This window comes from Colias philodice, chromosome 22 (genome assembly GCF_061535455.1).
Source record: "Colias philodice isolate Cphi_HAF_F1 chromosome 22, ilColPhil1 Martin Lab GWU primary, whole genome shotgun sequence".
In the NCBI taxonomy this organism is placed as follows: Eukaryota; Metazoa; Arthropoda; class Insecta; order Lepidoptera; family Pieridae; genus Colias; species Colias philodice.
Window position 1 is genome coordinate 7,513,765 of NC_143107.1, and position 17,754 is coordinate 7,531,518.

At 33.2% G+C, this 17,754-nt stretch overlaps 1 protein-coding gene across 1 annotated transcript in view; it reads left to right on the top strand.

The window, feature by feature from the left end:
- LOC149478519 (uncharacterized) overlaps positions 1-14,551 on the top strand; it is a 33,349-nt gene extending 18,798 nt beyond the window's left edge. Inside the window, exons 6-7 of the mRNA XM_089709370.1 lie at positions 6,839-7,017; positions 14,319-14,551. Of these exons, the coding sequence (XP_089565496.1) occupies positions 6,839-7,017; positions 14,319-14,413 (274 nt within the window). The 3' untranslated portion in view covers positions 14,414-14,551. The remainder of the gene's footprint in view (positions 1-6,838; positions 7,018-14,318) is intronic.
- Positions 14,552-17,754: the final 3,203 nt, after the last annotated feature.

The window sequence follows — 17,754 nt, forward strand, 5'->3', positions numbered from 1 at the left end:
ATAAACCTAGCTGATATATCTTACAAATTTAATATCTCAGATTCCCTATATACAAGATTTTTTTAATACCCTAGAAAAATAATTTTAATTTAAATCACAGCAATATACCAGTCGCGCTTGAACACTCGCGTTGAATGGACGTGCGTATTAAATTAACGTTAAAAATGAAAATAAAAATTCACAACGCGTTTAGGCTTCGAGAGCGCTAGTAAAACTTTATTTTTCGCCGAAATTGTAGTTCGCCATTTCGCGGGTGACTGGACTTTGTTTTGTAATGGAGATGTGAAATTAAATACGTTTTTGGGAAATAAAAAATTCGGTAGCGACAAATTCTCCGTTAGAATCGGTCGACCCGAATAAACTTTGTATGAGAAGGTTGAGCAGACATTTTATATGGCTTTTATGTTATTTCTTTAAGAGATAAGCTTTTTGAGATGTGTCTTAGAACGACTAGAGTTGGACAAAATATAACTTTTAACGTCTTAAGGCCGATTTTTCAATCATTGGTTTAAATTTATCCGTCCAATAAAGTATTACACTAACATTTTAAAATGTCACCTGTATACTGTCAAATACGGACAAATATATTTTTGAAATGGTAGTTTAATACGTTATTCGATGAATAAGTTTTAACCAAGGATTGAAAAATCAGCCCTTAGTATTTTTCAGTGTTTGATTTTACGCGAGTATAAATTATACATTTAGAAATTAAAATTATTAAACTCTCCCCGTGCAAAGTGCACGAAACGTCGGGATAATAATATAATGAATAAATCGCGTTTAAAATCCGTTAATATATTTAATTTTTAAACTATATCTATGTCGACTTATTCTAAAAATTATTGTTCAACCCATGTCTTCGCATTCGTAAAATAGTTAAAAAAACAACTTTTATTTGTCTATATGTAATAGGGTAATTGCGCCTGTTCGCGTCCACTTAGTGCAGTTGGAAAGTTTGAAGGAGAAAATAAAAATGTTCCAGAACTAATTTCAACTCAAAATTTATGTAACTTGTTCATTACATAGTCTATTTTAAGATTTACTTTGAATTGTGTTGGAAATATCATGTGGTTTTTATTTATCTAGACAAATAGCAGAATTAGGCGTTTTACCCAGTTCGCGTCCAAAAATTCCAGTTTGCGTCCACCCGTGGACCAGTTCGCGTCCACCAGCTTAGAAAAGGAATTAAGAGTGTATTGGGTGATATTTTATCAGATAAATGCAAATAAAAATTAGATTTTAATAAATTATTTATTTACGAATATAGTTATTTAATAAAAACTGGCCAAATGCGAGTGGGACTCGCACACCGAGGGTTCCGTATTAACCTGTTTTTTTTCATATGTTTTAACTGTAAATGATTATTTTTTCAATATTTCCCTTATTTGTGCTATAAGACGTTGCTTCGTACCAAACTTCAAGTGTCTGTTCACGTAAAGTACCCTGTAGGTTTTGATTCCCTTGCGAATATAGAAATTTGCGAAAATTTGCAGCATAAACGGCTGTATCTTTTGATTGCTTTGGCTTATAAGTTTGATTTTTTCACTACTTCAAGAGACCGTAGACTGGAGTATTCAATATAAATTTCAGCTTTATACCTCCACGCGTTACTGAGAAAAAGGGTCTTGACAGAAAGACAGACCGGCAGACGGACATGCAGACAGACTGATATCAAAGTGATCCTACAAGGATTCCGGTTTTTCCTTTTGAGGTTCGGAACCCTAAAATCAACATTATTATTAATATAATTCACTGTAAGGAAACTGGAAAAACTTATTTATATTTATCTTCTCATCAATAATAGAACTAAAAATTAACAAAAACCAAAGTTACGTTATGTAAATAAATAATAATCTATTAAGATTACCTACCTACCTTATTTTTTAGTTTCTAATGAATTAAATTTCTTTTTTGTTTATATTATTTTCTTAACCACAGACTTATTGACTCTCATTCTCAAAGATACTATAGTCTCATTCTTAGAATACCCATTTTAAAATGAAAAAATAGCATAAAAATTTACTAATTTGAATGAAAATTTCAATTATCAACTTGTAGTCTTAGTCAAAAATGTACAATCTATTTTAAATTACATATTTAACAAACAATTCATTGCTACGTAATGAAAAACAATGTGGACGCAATATGTTCTATTGTTATGCACTATAGGTATAGTTTGCGCCCACCGTGGACGCAAAATGGAAGTTGTACAAGTTCGGTGTAGTAATTCGCGTCCACCTTATTTTAGCTATTAATTGTAAAATAAATTAGCTGATTTATAATCCATACTATTCCATGTTTTGTTAGCAAAGTAAAGAAACAGTTACATATTCAAAAATTCACATTTAACAATAAGATACTTACCGTCAAACGCGACGCTGCGCACTATTTTTTTCTCAAAATCCCGCGCGTTTTAGCTCTCTCGTTTAATAGCCAAAATTAAATATTTTTTTTAAATAGGATAGGCGGTGCGCAGGCATATTTTGAATATGTGTGCATGTCTCTTATACATTGAGCTATTATCGGAAATTTTTCTTATTACAATTTTACTTAAAGTATACTTATTTTCGTGAATTTTCTAAAAGATATCCGCAAAATGGACGCGAATAGGCATGTGGACGCGAACAGGCGCAATGACCCTATCAAAGTTGTGGTTTGCCGTAGTGGTCTTTCATTCTTGCACTTATTTCTTTTATACTAAATTGTAAACTTAAACCATTAAACCCAATCAAAAGAAACTCAGCATAAACTAACGCCACAAAACAAATTAATTCCAATATAGTTCAAGACCTAAGTCCTAAACTGCACGTTATACACAGAAAACATACATTTAATAAAAGTTAGGTCAACTATGAAAGTACTTAAATTTACTGCGAACACGGTTCGCGAGGTCGTGTGTTGCAATTTGACAAAACAATTTCGTCTTTATTGTTCTCAAGGCGCTAATAACTTTGTTTATGAGATGTTGATGTGAAAGAAACAGCTAGAGAAGTATTTTATGTTTTCTAAAGGGTAGTTAGAATGTTTCGTACCTGAGGGGGCTTTTGTGTTTTGGTAATGTTATTATTTTTTTTTTTTGAAGTGAAACTTCTTTATCGGGGTTGGAAAAAAATTTAGTGTAACATTTTTTCGTTACGCGTGACATTTTTCCGTTACGCGCCATCTTTTTCTTATCCATACCACGCGTGATTCCGGATTCGACGTATTTCTGTAAAGTTGCATAAAGTAAATTATTTTTTGAAAATAAGGTCATACAGAAGTTTCACTTCTTACGTGCTACACGCACACATTTTTTTTTTTGAGGTTACATATTTCTTATATATAAAAATGAATCGCAAAATGTGTTGGTAAGCGCATAACTCGAGAACGGCTGACCCGATTTCGATAATTCTTTTTTTATTATATTCCTTGAAGTACGAGGATGGTTCTTAGGCGCTGACTCCACGAGCGAGAGAATCGCGGCGATATTATCGTCGTGCCACGTATTTCTATACACTCTCTATGGAACCGTCTCCACACGGCGATATTATCGCCGCGATGCGACGAGATGCGAAACGTCATTACATCGTCGCTAGCCCGCCGCGACTAGCAACGGGCCCGCCGCGCGCTCGCGACGATCGCGCAGCGGGCGCGCTGTCAAACGCAGCGGTATTTCAGCGTTGCCTCTGGTCTTCTCGTAGTTCTTCAAGGAAACGTGGCGATACCGTTACGAGTCGCCGCGGAAACGCTGCGATTCCGTTACGACTCGCGACGATTCGCGGCTGAATTATCGCTCGTTCGTGGAGATTATCCGACGATATAAGGGCGGAATCGTCGCGATTCTCTCGCTCGTGGAGTCAGCGCCTTATGTAGAGAAAACGTAAACATGTACCACGGGCGAAGCCGGGGCGGACCGCTAGTTTCAAATAAGTATGTAGTTATTTAGTGTTCTTAATTTAACAATAAGTGACTACCTACTACTGTAAAAATATTGATTGGTCATTATTATGAAATTGTATATATTAATAGGCGTACAGTGACAGTTTTGATTATATTTATGGAAATTTTAAATAAAACCAAATCGTTTGATACCTACTCACTAGATGAAGAATTTGAAAATAAATGAAAAGCCATATTGTAGATATAAACTTATTGTCACAATCAAGATGTATGATAGATTAATATAGATTTCAAAAAGTAAAATTTATCTCTCTTGTTTGTATACTGTGAGTTTTCATCGTCTACTCCATACAAGTTAGTTTTAGAATTAGAAATTGAAATTGGATTTTACATACAACCTTGCTATCGCTTCAATCTATTTGTTCTCTGTCAAACTTCGTTTATATTCCCAAAATAAATACGTTTGGAAGCGCGGCAGATACTATTTTGTTTATTTGTCTATTCACTATATTCGTACTCAAAACTATGTATGTTAATCCTATATTGAAACCTACAGAACTAATATTGCTGAGAACTGGTGAAATTTAATTCAAACAATCGGAAGGCGCTAGTTCTTCGAACAAAAAAAAGAATGATCAAAATCGGTTCACTGAGTAGGAAGTTCCGAGTTAACAAATCTAAAAAAAATACAGTCATATTTAGAATGTCCTCCTCTTTTGAAGTCAGTTGAAATCAAGTTCTCCCATATTGAAATGTACAGAACTACAAAACTACACAGCACTCTACGTCACTTCTCAGCAGAGCTTTAGTAAATAGAAAATATGTCAAAAGAACATTTCTTTCCGAAGTAACATATTGCATTTTCGATATAATTTCGTTGGAAACAAAATCTCTACGAATTTCGCATTTCAACGGTCTGACAATATGTGAAATATAATAAAATGCATGTGCATAAAATTCAGCTGGTTCTTCTCATTATCGATATTGTTTATTCAGAGCTTTATTGAATATTATATTTAACTGGATAACTCGGATTGTGAAGGCGTGGGTTAAGCAATTTTCCAGTTTCGTTTTAATATTGAAATGTATGATGGAGTTGAATTTTTCAAGTGTTTTCAATGTTAGTTAGACTTAATGGATAATAATTATTATCTACTAGCTTTCCGCCCGCGGCTTCGCCCGCTTTGTCTAAAACATAATAAATTATATACTAAAACCTTCCTCTTGAATCACTCTATCTATTAAAAAAAACCGCATCAAAATCCGTTGCGTAGTTTTAAAGATTATGTATATAGGGACATAGGGACAGAGAAAGCGACTTTGTTTTATACTATGTAGTGATATACATAATGGATAGAGATAATAAATGTCGTATATTGCACAAATTACAAATCTATACTAATTTTATAAATCTGAAGAGTTTACTTGTTTAGTTGGTTGTATCGTAGTGTAATCGTAGGAACTACTGGTTCGATTTGAAAAATTCCTCAAGTATTAGATAGCCCATTTATCGAGGAAGGCTATAGGCTATTAAATCATCATGCTAAGACCAAAAGGAGCGGAGCAATGCGAGTAAAACCACAGGGCACAGATAGTTGTAATAAGTAAAGATAAACTCCCGAATTCCCAAATGAATAGGTTTAGGTATATAGTGTAGGTCACAAGCATTACACACTAGTAATTAAAGCGATCGATTCTCTTTAAAACAAGTAGGTCAGTCTCCTGTCATTCAGTCTCTTCTGAGCATCGAATCTAACTCTGTAGTAGGCTTTAGTAGGCTTTCGTGTAAACTTAGATAGTACTTAAGTAATATTATACCTATAGCACTAATCTACATATTATATACTAATATTATAAAGCTGAAGAGTTTTTTTTGTTTGAACGCGCTTATCTTAGGAACTACTGGTCCGATTTGAAAAATTATTTCGTTGTTAGATAGCCCATTTATCGAGGAAGGCTATAATAGGATACATATTATTATCTATAATCACGCTAAGACCAACAGGAGCGGAGCAATTCGGGTGAAACAGTGGAGAACAGCTATTTAAATAAATAAATCGTCGTCGAAAAATGTAGATACGCTTTTTTTTCAATATTTACATTACCGCTTTATTCATTTCGTTCGTTTGTATATTTTTTTAACAATTTCGAGTTCTATTTAAGCCGTGTAAATGTGTTAAAATAGCAATATACGTCAAACAAAAACAGTCCATTTATTTGGCTATGCGAAATGATCCTTTTATTAAGACAGATGAACGGACTGTCCTTCTCAAGGTTGATAGTTATTGCCATTCCTGAGCCCGGATTATATTCAGGGACCGTGCGATTCATATTTATACGTATCTTATTATATAAGGTTATGATATTCTTATCTGGGTAATATCTGTGTCTCCACTAGTTTGTGTTGATTAAGGCCCGATGGAGTACTTTGTGTTGAATATATTGTTGCGTATCTGTGGAATCGTCTATAGTTTATTAAAATAGCTGTTATAAATTCTAAATCCGTATAAAATACATGTTATAAATAGCTAAGAGCTAGTGAAGTGCAACTGTAACGTGATAATATAAAAACACGCGAGCGTAGCGAGCGAAATGCTTGTGCTGAATAAACGTACAAAACCGTACTACCGCTAATTATAAAAACTATTCCATCACTATAAGAAAAACTACGGCATAAACCGCTACAAACGTAAACACAAAAAAATCAATGTTCATTCATTCAAATCGAAGTGCACACAAATCTAACCAGAAATATTAAAATCCTTTCAGCCATTCTCAAGTTATAATATAAGTGACAAAGTGATGTAACCAACTACAAAAATATTAAATAGGTACCACAACTTAAACCTGTTAATGGTGTTATTTCTAATTGGACCTTAAAGAATATTGTAATTGTGTAATTGTTGTTGCGTAATTGTGTATTAATCTAAACTATCTTCCATCATCAATCTATCACCAGGTACCACAACAGCCGAATGATAAACTACGACGTAGAGCGCGGTATAAACGTGACGACGGACGCGGAGCAGCGCGTGTCCGACTTGCTCATACCGGCCGCGAGCGCGGCGCACGCGGGCAACTACACGTGCGTGCCCAACAACGCAGTGCCTGCTAGCATCTATGTGCATATATTTAATGGTGAGTCGGTAAAGATAGATGTTGGTTTAAAAGATAGAAAATTATAACCTGATAAACTACATAGAGCGTGGTGTTCAGTCACCACAGAAGCCTTTACATATTTTTATTGGTAAGTAGAGAATGAAAGAAACATAGAGGGAAGTGAATGGAAGAAAGTAATTGAATTGTGTGTAATGAGAAAGTGCTTTCTTGTATAATATAATATTATTGAATTGTGTGTAATGAGAAAGTGCTTTCTTGTATAATATAATATTATTGAATTGTGTGTAATGAGAAAGTGCTTTCTTGTATGATATAATATTATTTCGGCCTTTCCTGTACATAATAGCTGGCAAGCTGATCTGACTTTAAGAAGTTTTTCAAAATGTTTACAGTTATTATCCTAATTCAATAATCATACAAACCGAAAATCATTAATCCTTTGAGCTGTTCTTGAGCTAGGTGATGTTACTATCACAACTTTTTTATGCAAGTAGTTCGAAACACTAAAATAAATCTTATTTAAAAAAAAAATAATGTCTACATAGAGATTTAAAAACCTAACGTTTGCATTAACAAAACTATGTATGTACTACATTATGATTCTGCAAAAACACAATTTTGGGCAACGAAATATTATTAAAAATTTACACAGAATGAGAACACAGGAAACACCAGTGTAACAATTAAAACATGAGTCGCACTCAGCAATTGAATTTGAAATAGAAGGACTTCGCGCTAAGATCTTTTGCGCGGTAATTGTGACGCTAAGCGCCCGTGGCCCAGTTTTAAATGCTCATAACATTTCGTATATCGAATTTAAATTTTTTTGTGGAAAAAAAGAAAAATCTGTTTACGAGATTAAAAAAAAATGATGCCGGGGCAACGCCTACCGTCACCCGTGATCCCGCCAGAGCAATCAAATTTCTTCTACTCTTTCGGTTTTATGTGCCTTAGGGACACTAGTCCTTAAAAATTGTCTCATACTGTGCTAAAAAGACGTGTGTCACTCGGGGACTGCCGCGGTAAAGCCGCACCTCCGCCCGTCGGAGTGGGGAGCGTGAGGTTTTTCGTTACGCAATTGCACGCCTCATAAGCGAAGCGTTGAGGTGGGTACTACTGTCACTTCGCGCAAAACATCTGATTTTTCAAACTTAAAATGTCTTTATGTATCATACATTGCACTTGTAAGATATTACATACACACACATATTAAGAAAAAACACTATTTTTAACATTCATGATATTTTTGATGTCATTTTTGTTATTTAAACTAGTTAAAAAACAGTTTAAAAAAGTTTTGTCTTGGACGTCCGTGTGTCTGTATGTGCGGAGGATTTTCTTGTTAACACGATAGCGACCGAAATACTTTACTAATCGAGTCTTTTTTTTTCTCTTACGCTTGAATATGCTCAGGAATAGAACCCTTTCATTTTTCAGGGTCTGATTCGATGTGGTTTAATTGTTATTAAATAAACAAAAATAATAATTAATAAATAATTATTAAAAAAAATTATGAGGCGTGCACTTTTGGATTTTCCAAACTATTTCTGGATTCGGTCCCCGCGCTAAAGGCTACTATTAAAATCTTTATCAATGAAAATAAAGTAAAGTTTTAAAACAATACGGGGTGAAGCCGCAAGCGTAAAGCTAGTGTTTTATAATATCAATAAAAATTAGAAGGTAAAACCCAGGAGCTCAACTTTTAATCATTGTTCCAAGATGGCTTTCAAGCATAAATAATTTTCTCTAAAAATCTATTTTATTTGGTTTTCATTTAGTATCATTTCATTGTATTGAAAATTTGCCAAATTAAATTTTCATTATGATAATTTTGTCAATACTGATGCAAATATGATCAGTTATGTTATAAAATATTAAATGAGCTTTATTGCGTTTAATTTATTGGAATGTTTATTATACTGTGTATAATTTATTAAATTATTGTCTGAATATGTGAATGATAAGTTTTTCGTTCAAATATTATGAAAATAACTTTTTCAAATAATCTAGTTTACGTATATATTAGAATTACTTAATTTAACTAACTGTCTCAGCAAACGTTCTGCATTACATTTACATAGAGCGGTATGAAAAATGTTGTTCGATTCTCAGATTCGAGATGCACACAAAATTTCATGAGAATCGGTTAAGCCGTTTCGAAGGAGTATTACTTCAAAAACCGGTACACGAGGATTTTATACATATTATTACATTACATTATTATTATATTTGAAAAATTTCATGAGATACCGTCAAGCCTTTTCGAAGGAGTATTAGGTACTTCAAAAACCGCGACACGATTTTATAATTATAATAGACATTCGAATAATCTATATATATAAAAAACTCAAAGATGACTGATATTAGACCTATAGTGATCTATCAACGCACAGCCCAAACCACTGGACGTATCGGGCTGAAATTTGGCATGCAGGTAGATGTTAGGACGTAGGCATCCGCTAAGAAAGGATTTCCCGAAATTCTTGCGGGAACGGGGAAAAACGGGGATGCACGTACAAAGTCGTGGGTGGAAGCTAGTTATCCTACTACTATTATAAAGGCGAAAGTTTGTATGGATGTATGGATGTTTTTTACTTTTTCACGTAAAATCTACTGAACCGATTACAATGAAATTTAGCACACATATAGAGGGTAACTTAGATTAACACATAGGATAGGTTTTATCCCGGATATCCCACGGGAACGGGAACTATGCGGGTTTTTCTTCAAACGCGGGCGAAGCCGCGGGCGGAAAGCTAGTGTAATATAATTATAAATTTTAAATTTGGTAAGGACGAATGGCTTTGAATTAAATTTTGGTACAGAAATAAATTTTAATCTGGATTAGCGCAAATGTTTAAATGAAATGATATCTGAAAGAAGAAAGAAGAAATCTGTTTAGCAATTATCCAGTAGGTACTCTATTACATATTATTATGGCTTTACTGCATCTAAATAAAATTTGATACATAAAATATAGATTATAGTAAACTATAATATGCTTATAATATGCTATTATAGCTATGGTTATATCCATAATATTATACGCGAGTAAAACCTCAATTAGTTACACTTTTAAGAAGCTTAAAGATTTATACAATACTAGCTTCCCGTCCGCGGCTTTGCCCACGTAATCAAAGAAACACCCGCATAGTTCCCGTTCACGTTATATTTCCAGGATAAAATCTATACTTTATACTTTCTTAGGCCTCAAGCTATCTCTGTACCTAATTTCATCAAAATCGGTTTAGTGGTTGAAGCGTGAAGAAGGGACATACAGACAGAGTTACTTTCATTTATATAAGTGTAAGTTAGGATAACAATTACAATAAAACTACAGACAATATCGTATTATTACTAGCTGTGCTCTGCGGTTTAACCCGCAGTGCTCCACTCCTGTTGGTCTCTAACACTGAAAGAACTTTTCAAATCGGACCAGTAGTTCCTGAGATTAGCGCGTTCAAACAAACTCTTCATCTTTACAATATTAGTATAGATTCGTACCATACTATACTTACGAAACATTAAACCAAAGTCACATAATTTTCATGTGAGCTTACACAACCCGAGCAGAAATATTTTTGTCTAAACGTAGCCGTAGATGCAATACCGTTGACGATTTCATCTCTTAAAGTGGATCACACGGAACGTCTTGGATTACACAACTATTTTGTTCACCTCGCCCGGTACCGATAGCAACGTACCAACGTACGTAGTCATTTTGTTGATTTTCATATTTAGGTTTTATGGCATTCAGATGCTTGATAAATATAAATTTTCACGAGGCGGGATTCGAAGCCGTTTCCTTTTCACGCCAATCCGTAAAATAAAATAAAAATAAATAAAAATTTTTTGTTAGTGGGTAGTTTTGGAAAGAGAAAATTTTTGCAGCGTTTTATTAAATTGCTGTTGATAAATGAAAATTGTATATTATTAGTGCTTATATGAAACACATTTTTAAGAATACGGGGCGTCTTGGATTACACAACTATATTTTGTTCACATTGGCTGGTAGGGATAGCAACATAATTTCAATAACGTTTGGATTATGTGGGTAGTTTTGATAATGAAATATTTTGTTATTTTTGTTACTATTAAATTAAACATAATATGACGGTCATTGTAGTTCAATTTTTTTTCATACAATTTATACATAAATAGTATTGATGTATTGTTACTCGTACAAATAAATTCGCATAACGTTTTCCTACTTTTCATGTTTGATTTTACACAAAAATTGTTTTTCTCACACAATTATTTTGCTGACCGTACTTCTCTGAAATTATCCCGAGGTTGCAATTTATATAATACTTTTCTTAAAGCGGCCCCCAAGTCTTCCCTTCCAATTTTCTACCTAAGAAATATTAAATTACTTAAATCTAGAACATTTTGTGGCGACTCGAGTCATACAACAATAATTCGATTAGGACTTACTTATAAACAGCTTTAACAGTTTTTATCTGCTCTTTGTTACAATGGTTATCGTAAGCGAACTAACTGAAGGGTCTTGGGTTCAATCATCGATGAGGATGCAATTTGATAATGCAATTTCTTGTATAAGATAAGTAAGTATATTAAGATCAACTATGGAGTGTCTTGCCGGTTCTTCTCCATAGATACTGCTTTCCGAATCGGTGGTAAATGTAAAAAATATGTATTGACGTTTCAAAAGTGCTTCTCGAAGAAGTCTAATTGAATAAATAAATGTTTGAGTTTATTTACAAAGATACTGCTTTCCGAATCGGTGGTAAATGTTAAAAAATGTTATGATGATTCAAAAGTGCTTTTATAAGAAGTCTTATTGGATAAATATATGTTTGAGTTTGAAGAGTTAAACTTAGTACGTGAAATATTATTTTTCCAAAATACTTTCAGCATAATGTTTAAATATCAAAAATGCGTACTATTAAATGATTAAAATGTACTTACGTTTTAAGATTGTTTAAAACATCTAATTTGACCTTATAAATTACATCCTGTATTTTAGCTCAGAAAAATTAGTCGGCCCTACGACCCTTTTAAATTGAGTGGCCGAGTTTATAATTAAATCGATCGAAAGGACCTATTAGGTACTCGGAAGGGTTAAGCGGTAGATAGGTTATGTAATTTACTAGAAAATTGCCTCGTGTATTAGTTTGGCTATTTTTAACTATAATTGACTTATTCTGAAGCTATTTTAATGAAGATGAGTTAATTTTGATACTCAATTTGGTTTCAATCATGTCCGCCCACGTTTTTAATATGTTGGAAAAATTCTAATAAATGAGGTTTCATACGTGTTGCTAATTGAGAAGAATTAACTAAATTAATTCATGTTATATGAATATCTTCAAGTAATTAAATAGATTTCTGATTTCTGAAAAAAATATCTAGTGAAAATGCGAGTTTTTACAATACTCTACGATAGATTACAAATAATCTACTAGAATACATATATTTTATTTCTAAGAAAAATTCAAACATTCATATAAGTTCTAACCAAATATTTAACAAAATAATAATATGTTATTTAGTACAATACAGCTAATGAATAGCAAGATATAAATTAGTCCTTTCTATCTACTTACTCTGCTGTCAACTACTTTTTTAACTCTATAATTTGTTCAGCAAAAGTAACAAGACGAATATTACGAATTCCCAAGTTGAACTTTTCAAAGTGCACAATTGGAGTAAAATGCCACAAGACATTGTTAGCAGCACCTCAGTGAGTCTGAAGTTATACTGACTTGGAAGTTTTCATGAACTTAAGGACTTTGGAAGTTTGAGAGAAAGTGCAACCGATTTTTTTAAATATACATTGAATTATGAAGTATTGAAAGTACAGATTTGACAAAAAGAGCATGTGCCGAGCACACGTGCCAGAAGTAAAACTTCTTTGGCAAGATTTAAAGATACCAAAATCGTCACCTTACTCCATTAAAGAAGTGTTTCTTTAAAAATTGTTAAATGTAAAAAGAAAATCGTGTTACTTAGGTAGGTACCTCACTTATAACTCAAGAACGGGTGAATGGGTTTTGATATTTTGTGGTTCGTTGGACTTGTCTCCCCATTAAACAAAACAATATATTAAAAGAGAAAAACTATCTAACGAGGGGAGCTGGGGCGGACAGTTTGATTATAAAACGAATGACAAACCGCTCTTCTAAGTTTACAATTTACTGTTATTTTTACCCGACTGCAAAAGAAGGAGTATTATATTTTTCGGGTGCATGTATGTATGTATATTTATTTGGCACACTCTAGAGCCAAAACGGCTTGTCATATTATTATAGTGTCAATATATTCGTCTAATAGACCGGGAGATACTGACACAAAATTTCGAGTCATTTGTAACAGGATGGCGGTTCTACAGGGTTCTTAGTACGCAATGATAAAAAGAAAAATGATGGTGTGATCGCTGGTATCGGTGGTTTAGTCGCGTGGGCGTTAGCCGAACTCGTCGGAAAAATAGCGAAAGTCAAACGATTTGTAACACAAAAATTTTAGTATTTACCGATAGCCCATAAAAAAGAAGTAGGCGGTAGTGTCATGCCATACTTTTCCGGTGTGACTTACAGCCCGCCATACCGACGCGAATATGTTGATTTAAATAAAACAATTATTCAACCATTTGTACCAGGCTAACTTTTGCACAGGTAACCATCGTCGTGCAGCCATTTACGAAAATCGCCATGCCATACTTTTCGGACGATTCCAAATGGTCGCCATACCGCCGAAAATCTGCAAAAAAAAATTATTTCGCCAAACTTTTTGTACCAGTATTGCATTTGGATTTTTGGAAAGTATTTGATAAAATGTGACCATTATTATATTTGCCATACTTTTAGTAGGGGGAAAAAGTCCTGTCATACTTGAAAAATTAATTTAGTATTAATTTATATAAGTGAAGATTTCCAACACCTAGATCTTTGAAATTTTGTATTTATATTCTTTGATCCTCAAACTTCCAGGAAAAATAAGTGCCATACTGTTACAAATCGTTTAACTTTCGCTATTTTCCGACGAGTTCGACTAACGCCCACGCGACTAAGCCGCCGGTACCAGCGTTCACACCATCATTTTTCTTTTTGTCATTGCGTACTAAGAACCCTGTAGAACCGCCATCCTGTTACAAATGACTCGAAATTTTGTGTCAGTATCTCCCGGTCTATAAGTCGTGGCACTACATTAAATTAAAAAAAATGGCGCCCAAAATAATAAATGGTATAATAATTTGAAGTGGAGTTTTTATTTTATAACTAGTGGTCCTACCAACACCTACAACGTTAACATACTATAATAATAATTATTATCTGTGCTAACGTACAACTTTGTTTCAGGTGAAAACCCAGCGGCCATGCAGTCGTCATCGCCGAGTTACATCCACAACATCCACAGTCTGTACACAATACTAGTTCTAAACATACTACGGTGACAATTAGATTAAGCACACTAATTTGTAATCTATTCCCTAGGCATAAAGTCCATTTTCGCGAGACAAACATCGATTGCTCTGTTCCCTTTATCACCGACGATTCGTAACTCGCATGTTAATTTGAAATGTGCTTGCGTTTTTAAATGTTAAAACGGACTTAACGTTTCACTGCAATTCAGGCGTTCGTTTAGAAATAAATACGGTGGCCATTAACACATTTCGCTTTTATTTATGTCGCATATAGGACGAAGTTTATGACTGTTTCATACAAATTATGCGTTTGCTCGTTTGTTGCGGATTTGTTAAATGACGGTGTGTACACGCTTTTAAAATGACTACGATAAAGGGAAATTATTGAAAATGAAAAAGTTAAATAATAAATGATTTATTACTTGCGTTCACTACAAACATGATACATATTTCAAACTTTGTTTGTGTATCTCGTAGTATTAATGCGAATAACTAAAACAAAATACTGATAGTACTGTCCACTAACAATAACGTCACATTTTTACATAATAAATAATGAAAGTTACTTATATAAGGCAAATAAAAATACCTACCGTACCTACCTACTACCTTAATTACATAATATTTTGTAATTTTTCTATTGTAAAACTGAAGTATTTTATTTAATATCAGCTTTCCAAAATACACATAAATCCAAACAAAAGCTACATTATCATCGAATTAACTAGATCCTATTAATTCCTTGTAACTCAACCCACGCGAGTAAAACCGCAGAGCGCAACTAGTAAAAATAATTACACGAATTTCGTGAAATAAACGAAAAAGGTCTTTCATTGTGGATTCGAATCATGTACAAAACGGGAAAAATAAAGGAGGCTATCGGAAAAATACAATTACTTTTATTTGATCACGAACTTGCGAATTCGGACCGCTTTTGACATGATATCGCATATTTTTTTTTACTTTTACTCGATTGCCAAAATAACATTATATGGATGCCAATATACATAGATTGTCAACTGAGTACAAACATTGAGATTAAAATAGTTTTTTTAGTCTTTATTTCGCGGTTATATTGCACGTAATAAGTTGACTAAATTCCTTTGCCTTTGCATATATTTAACTTTAATTAACCTTTATATTCCTTATTTATGTTTTTCGGTCCTTCGATTGTGATGTACAAGATCAAATGAAACTTTTACCATTAGTGTTTATGAACAGAAATTTATACACAAACTACTAAAATTTCGTCATGATGAATTCCGCTATACTTAAAAAGGTATTAAATTATATATCCAAACCCTACTAAAAGTATGAGGGTAAAAGGACATTGTATACCTTTTAAACTCGACCATACCCGAAGCATCATGTAAGAAAAAAATTCATACTTTATGCATAGAAATTTTTCATCGCTACAACACAATATGTATGAATATAAAAGTTAATATCCTATTCATAGAATCACGTCGAGCTCATAAATAAAGTCTTAGCGAGACCCTCATATTAATAAATGATGTTTCTTGACAGTCATATTATTTGCGTAAAGAATTCTTTCACTACCCGCAAACTGCGGTTTTACTCGCGTAATAAGGAACAAAAGACACATTATAGGTTATAGAGGCGAAAAGTAACATTTAACTCAGTCAACTAGTGAAAATACAGCCTATATTACTCTGGAATAATATTTTCTACCAGCGAAAGTATTGTTAAAAGCAGTGTAGTAGTTTAATACTCTATTAGAGTATATCCATTAAAACAGTTATAGTATAAAGGCGTAAATTACCAATCAGAGCTTTGGTTTTTATTTATTTTTTAGATTTGACATGATTTTCGAATTACAATTGAATAGGTTCAGGTGTTATTCAGTGAAAAATGTTCTTTGCTTTAAAAAGTGGTGGTTGTTTGCTATTAGTTAAAAGAACGAAAACCCAGCAATTACTCTACATTTTCAGAACGATTGCAAAAATGCGTAATGAGTTTTTGTTCACATAATGAACTAACTCCACAGAACTCTACAAATTCCTTAAACATTTGAATAGTTCGTCACTCGTAAAGGGTGTGACCTACATTGTTTAATCCTCTATAAGATGTATAGTTATTTATATCCAACTGAGCTCGCGGTTTCACCCACTTAATTGAAATAGAATTAAATTTCAATAATTAATGAGCATTTGACGGATACACAATCAGTTTTATAAACCCTGTTATGCCATAGATTAGGCTCAAACAAACAACCATCAAAATATAAACTCTATTACACGATTCCAGGAAATTTCATATGAAATAAAGTATCCAATTTCAAATTCACCATTTATTTATTTAAATATTTTCTCTTTACAACAATTTAGTTACAATGTACGTATTAATTTAAAACACATAGCTATCTAAAAAAGAGCGCGTGTGCCGTGCAGACGTGTTAAAATGAAACTTCTATGGCAAGATTGAAAAATACCAAAATCCTCGCCTTACTCCATTGCGTACGTACCTACGTACGGTATTGCCATGACGCGACCTTGAAATTTTACTCTCAACGCGCATAAAGAAATTTCACTCCAAAAATAACATTTATTACATTTATCCGTCAAACGACAAACTAGTCCCAATCATCAAAGCCTTCAATTTGAAAATCAACTAATAAGCACGGGTTAATAAACTTTAATCTTTGTAATTAGTTTTTGAATTCCAAGCTTCAAAACATTAATTAGAACCAATACGGATTGAGCATTCGTTAAAATCATTACCGTTCATCCTATTATCGTTCATTGAATGGCATAACTATCTGGTTACAAGTGGAGCAAACCGCTTTCAAAATGGTCTCATTACTACGTAATTGGTATAATGGATACACACAGTCAAACTTATCGTACGGCTTGGCTTGAGCAAGTTTTGCTTCTGCAATCAATTTAGAAGTTTCTATTGATATGAATAGAAACTACCTACTGTTAGAAAGAAAATAAATGTTACATAAATAGAAATAATACAAATACTTTTACATTAAATGAGGAATATTATAATGTAATAGAAAAAAAAGAGCGTGTGTGCTGAGCACACGTGTCAGAAGTGAAACTTCTATGGCAAGATTCAAAGATACCAAAATCATCGCCTCTCCATGACGTGACGGTATTGTCATGACGCGACCTTGAAATTCTACTCTCAACGCACTGAAAGAAGTTTCACTTCAACAAGATTTTTAATATAATCTGTGACAGAACCACAACAAAACTAAATCAACACTAGAAAGAATAAAAGTATATAAAAACTGACAAAAAAATACCCATATAAGTATCAGTTATAATAGTGTTTACAGTCGATTGATAACAAACGGAAAACGTATTTCAGAATTATCTATTGAAATCCTTATTCCCTAATGG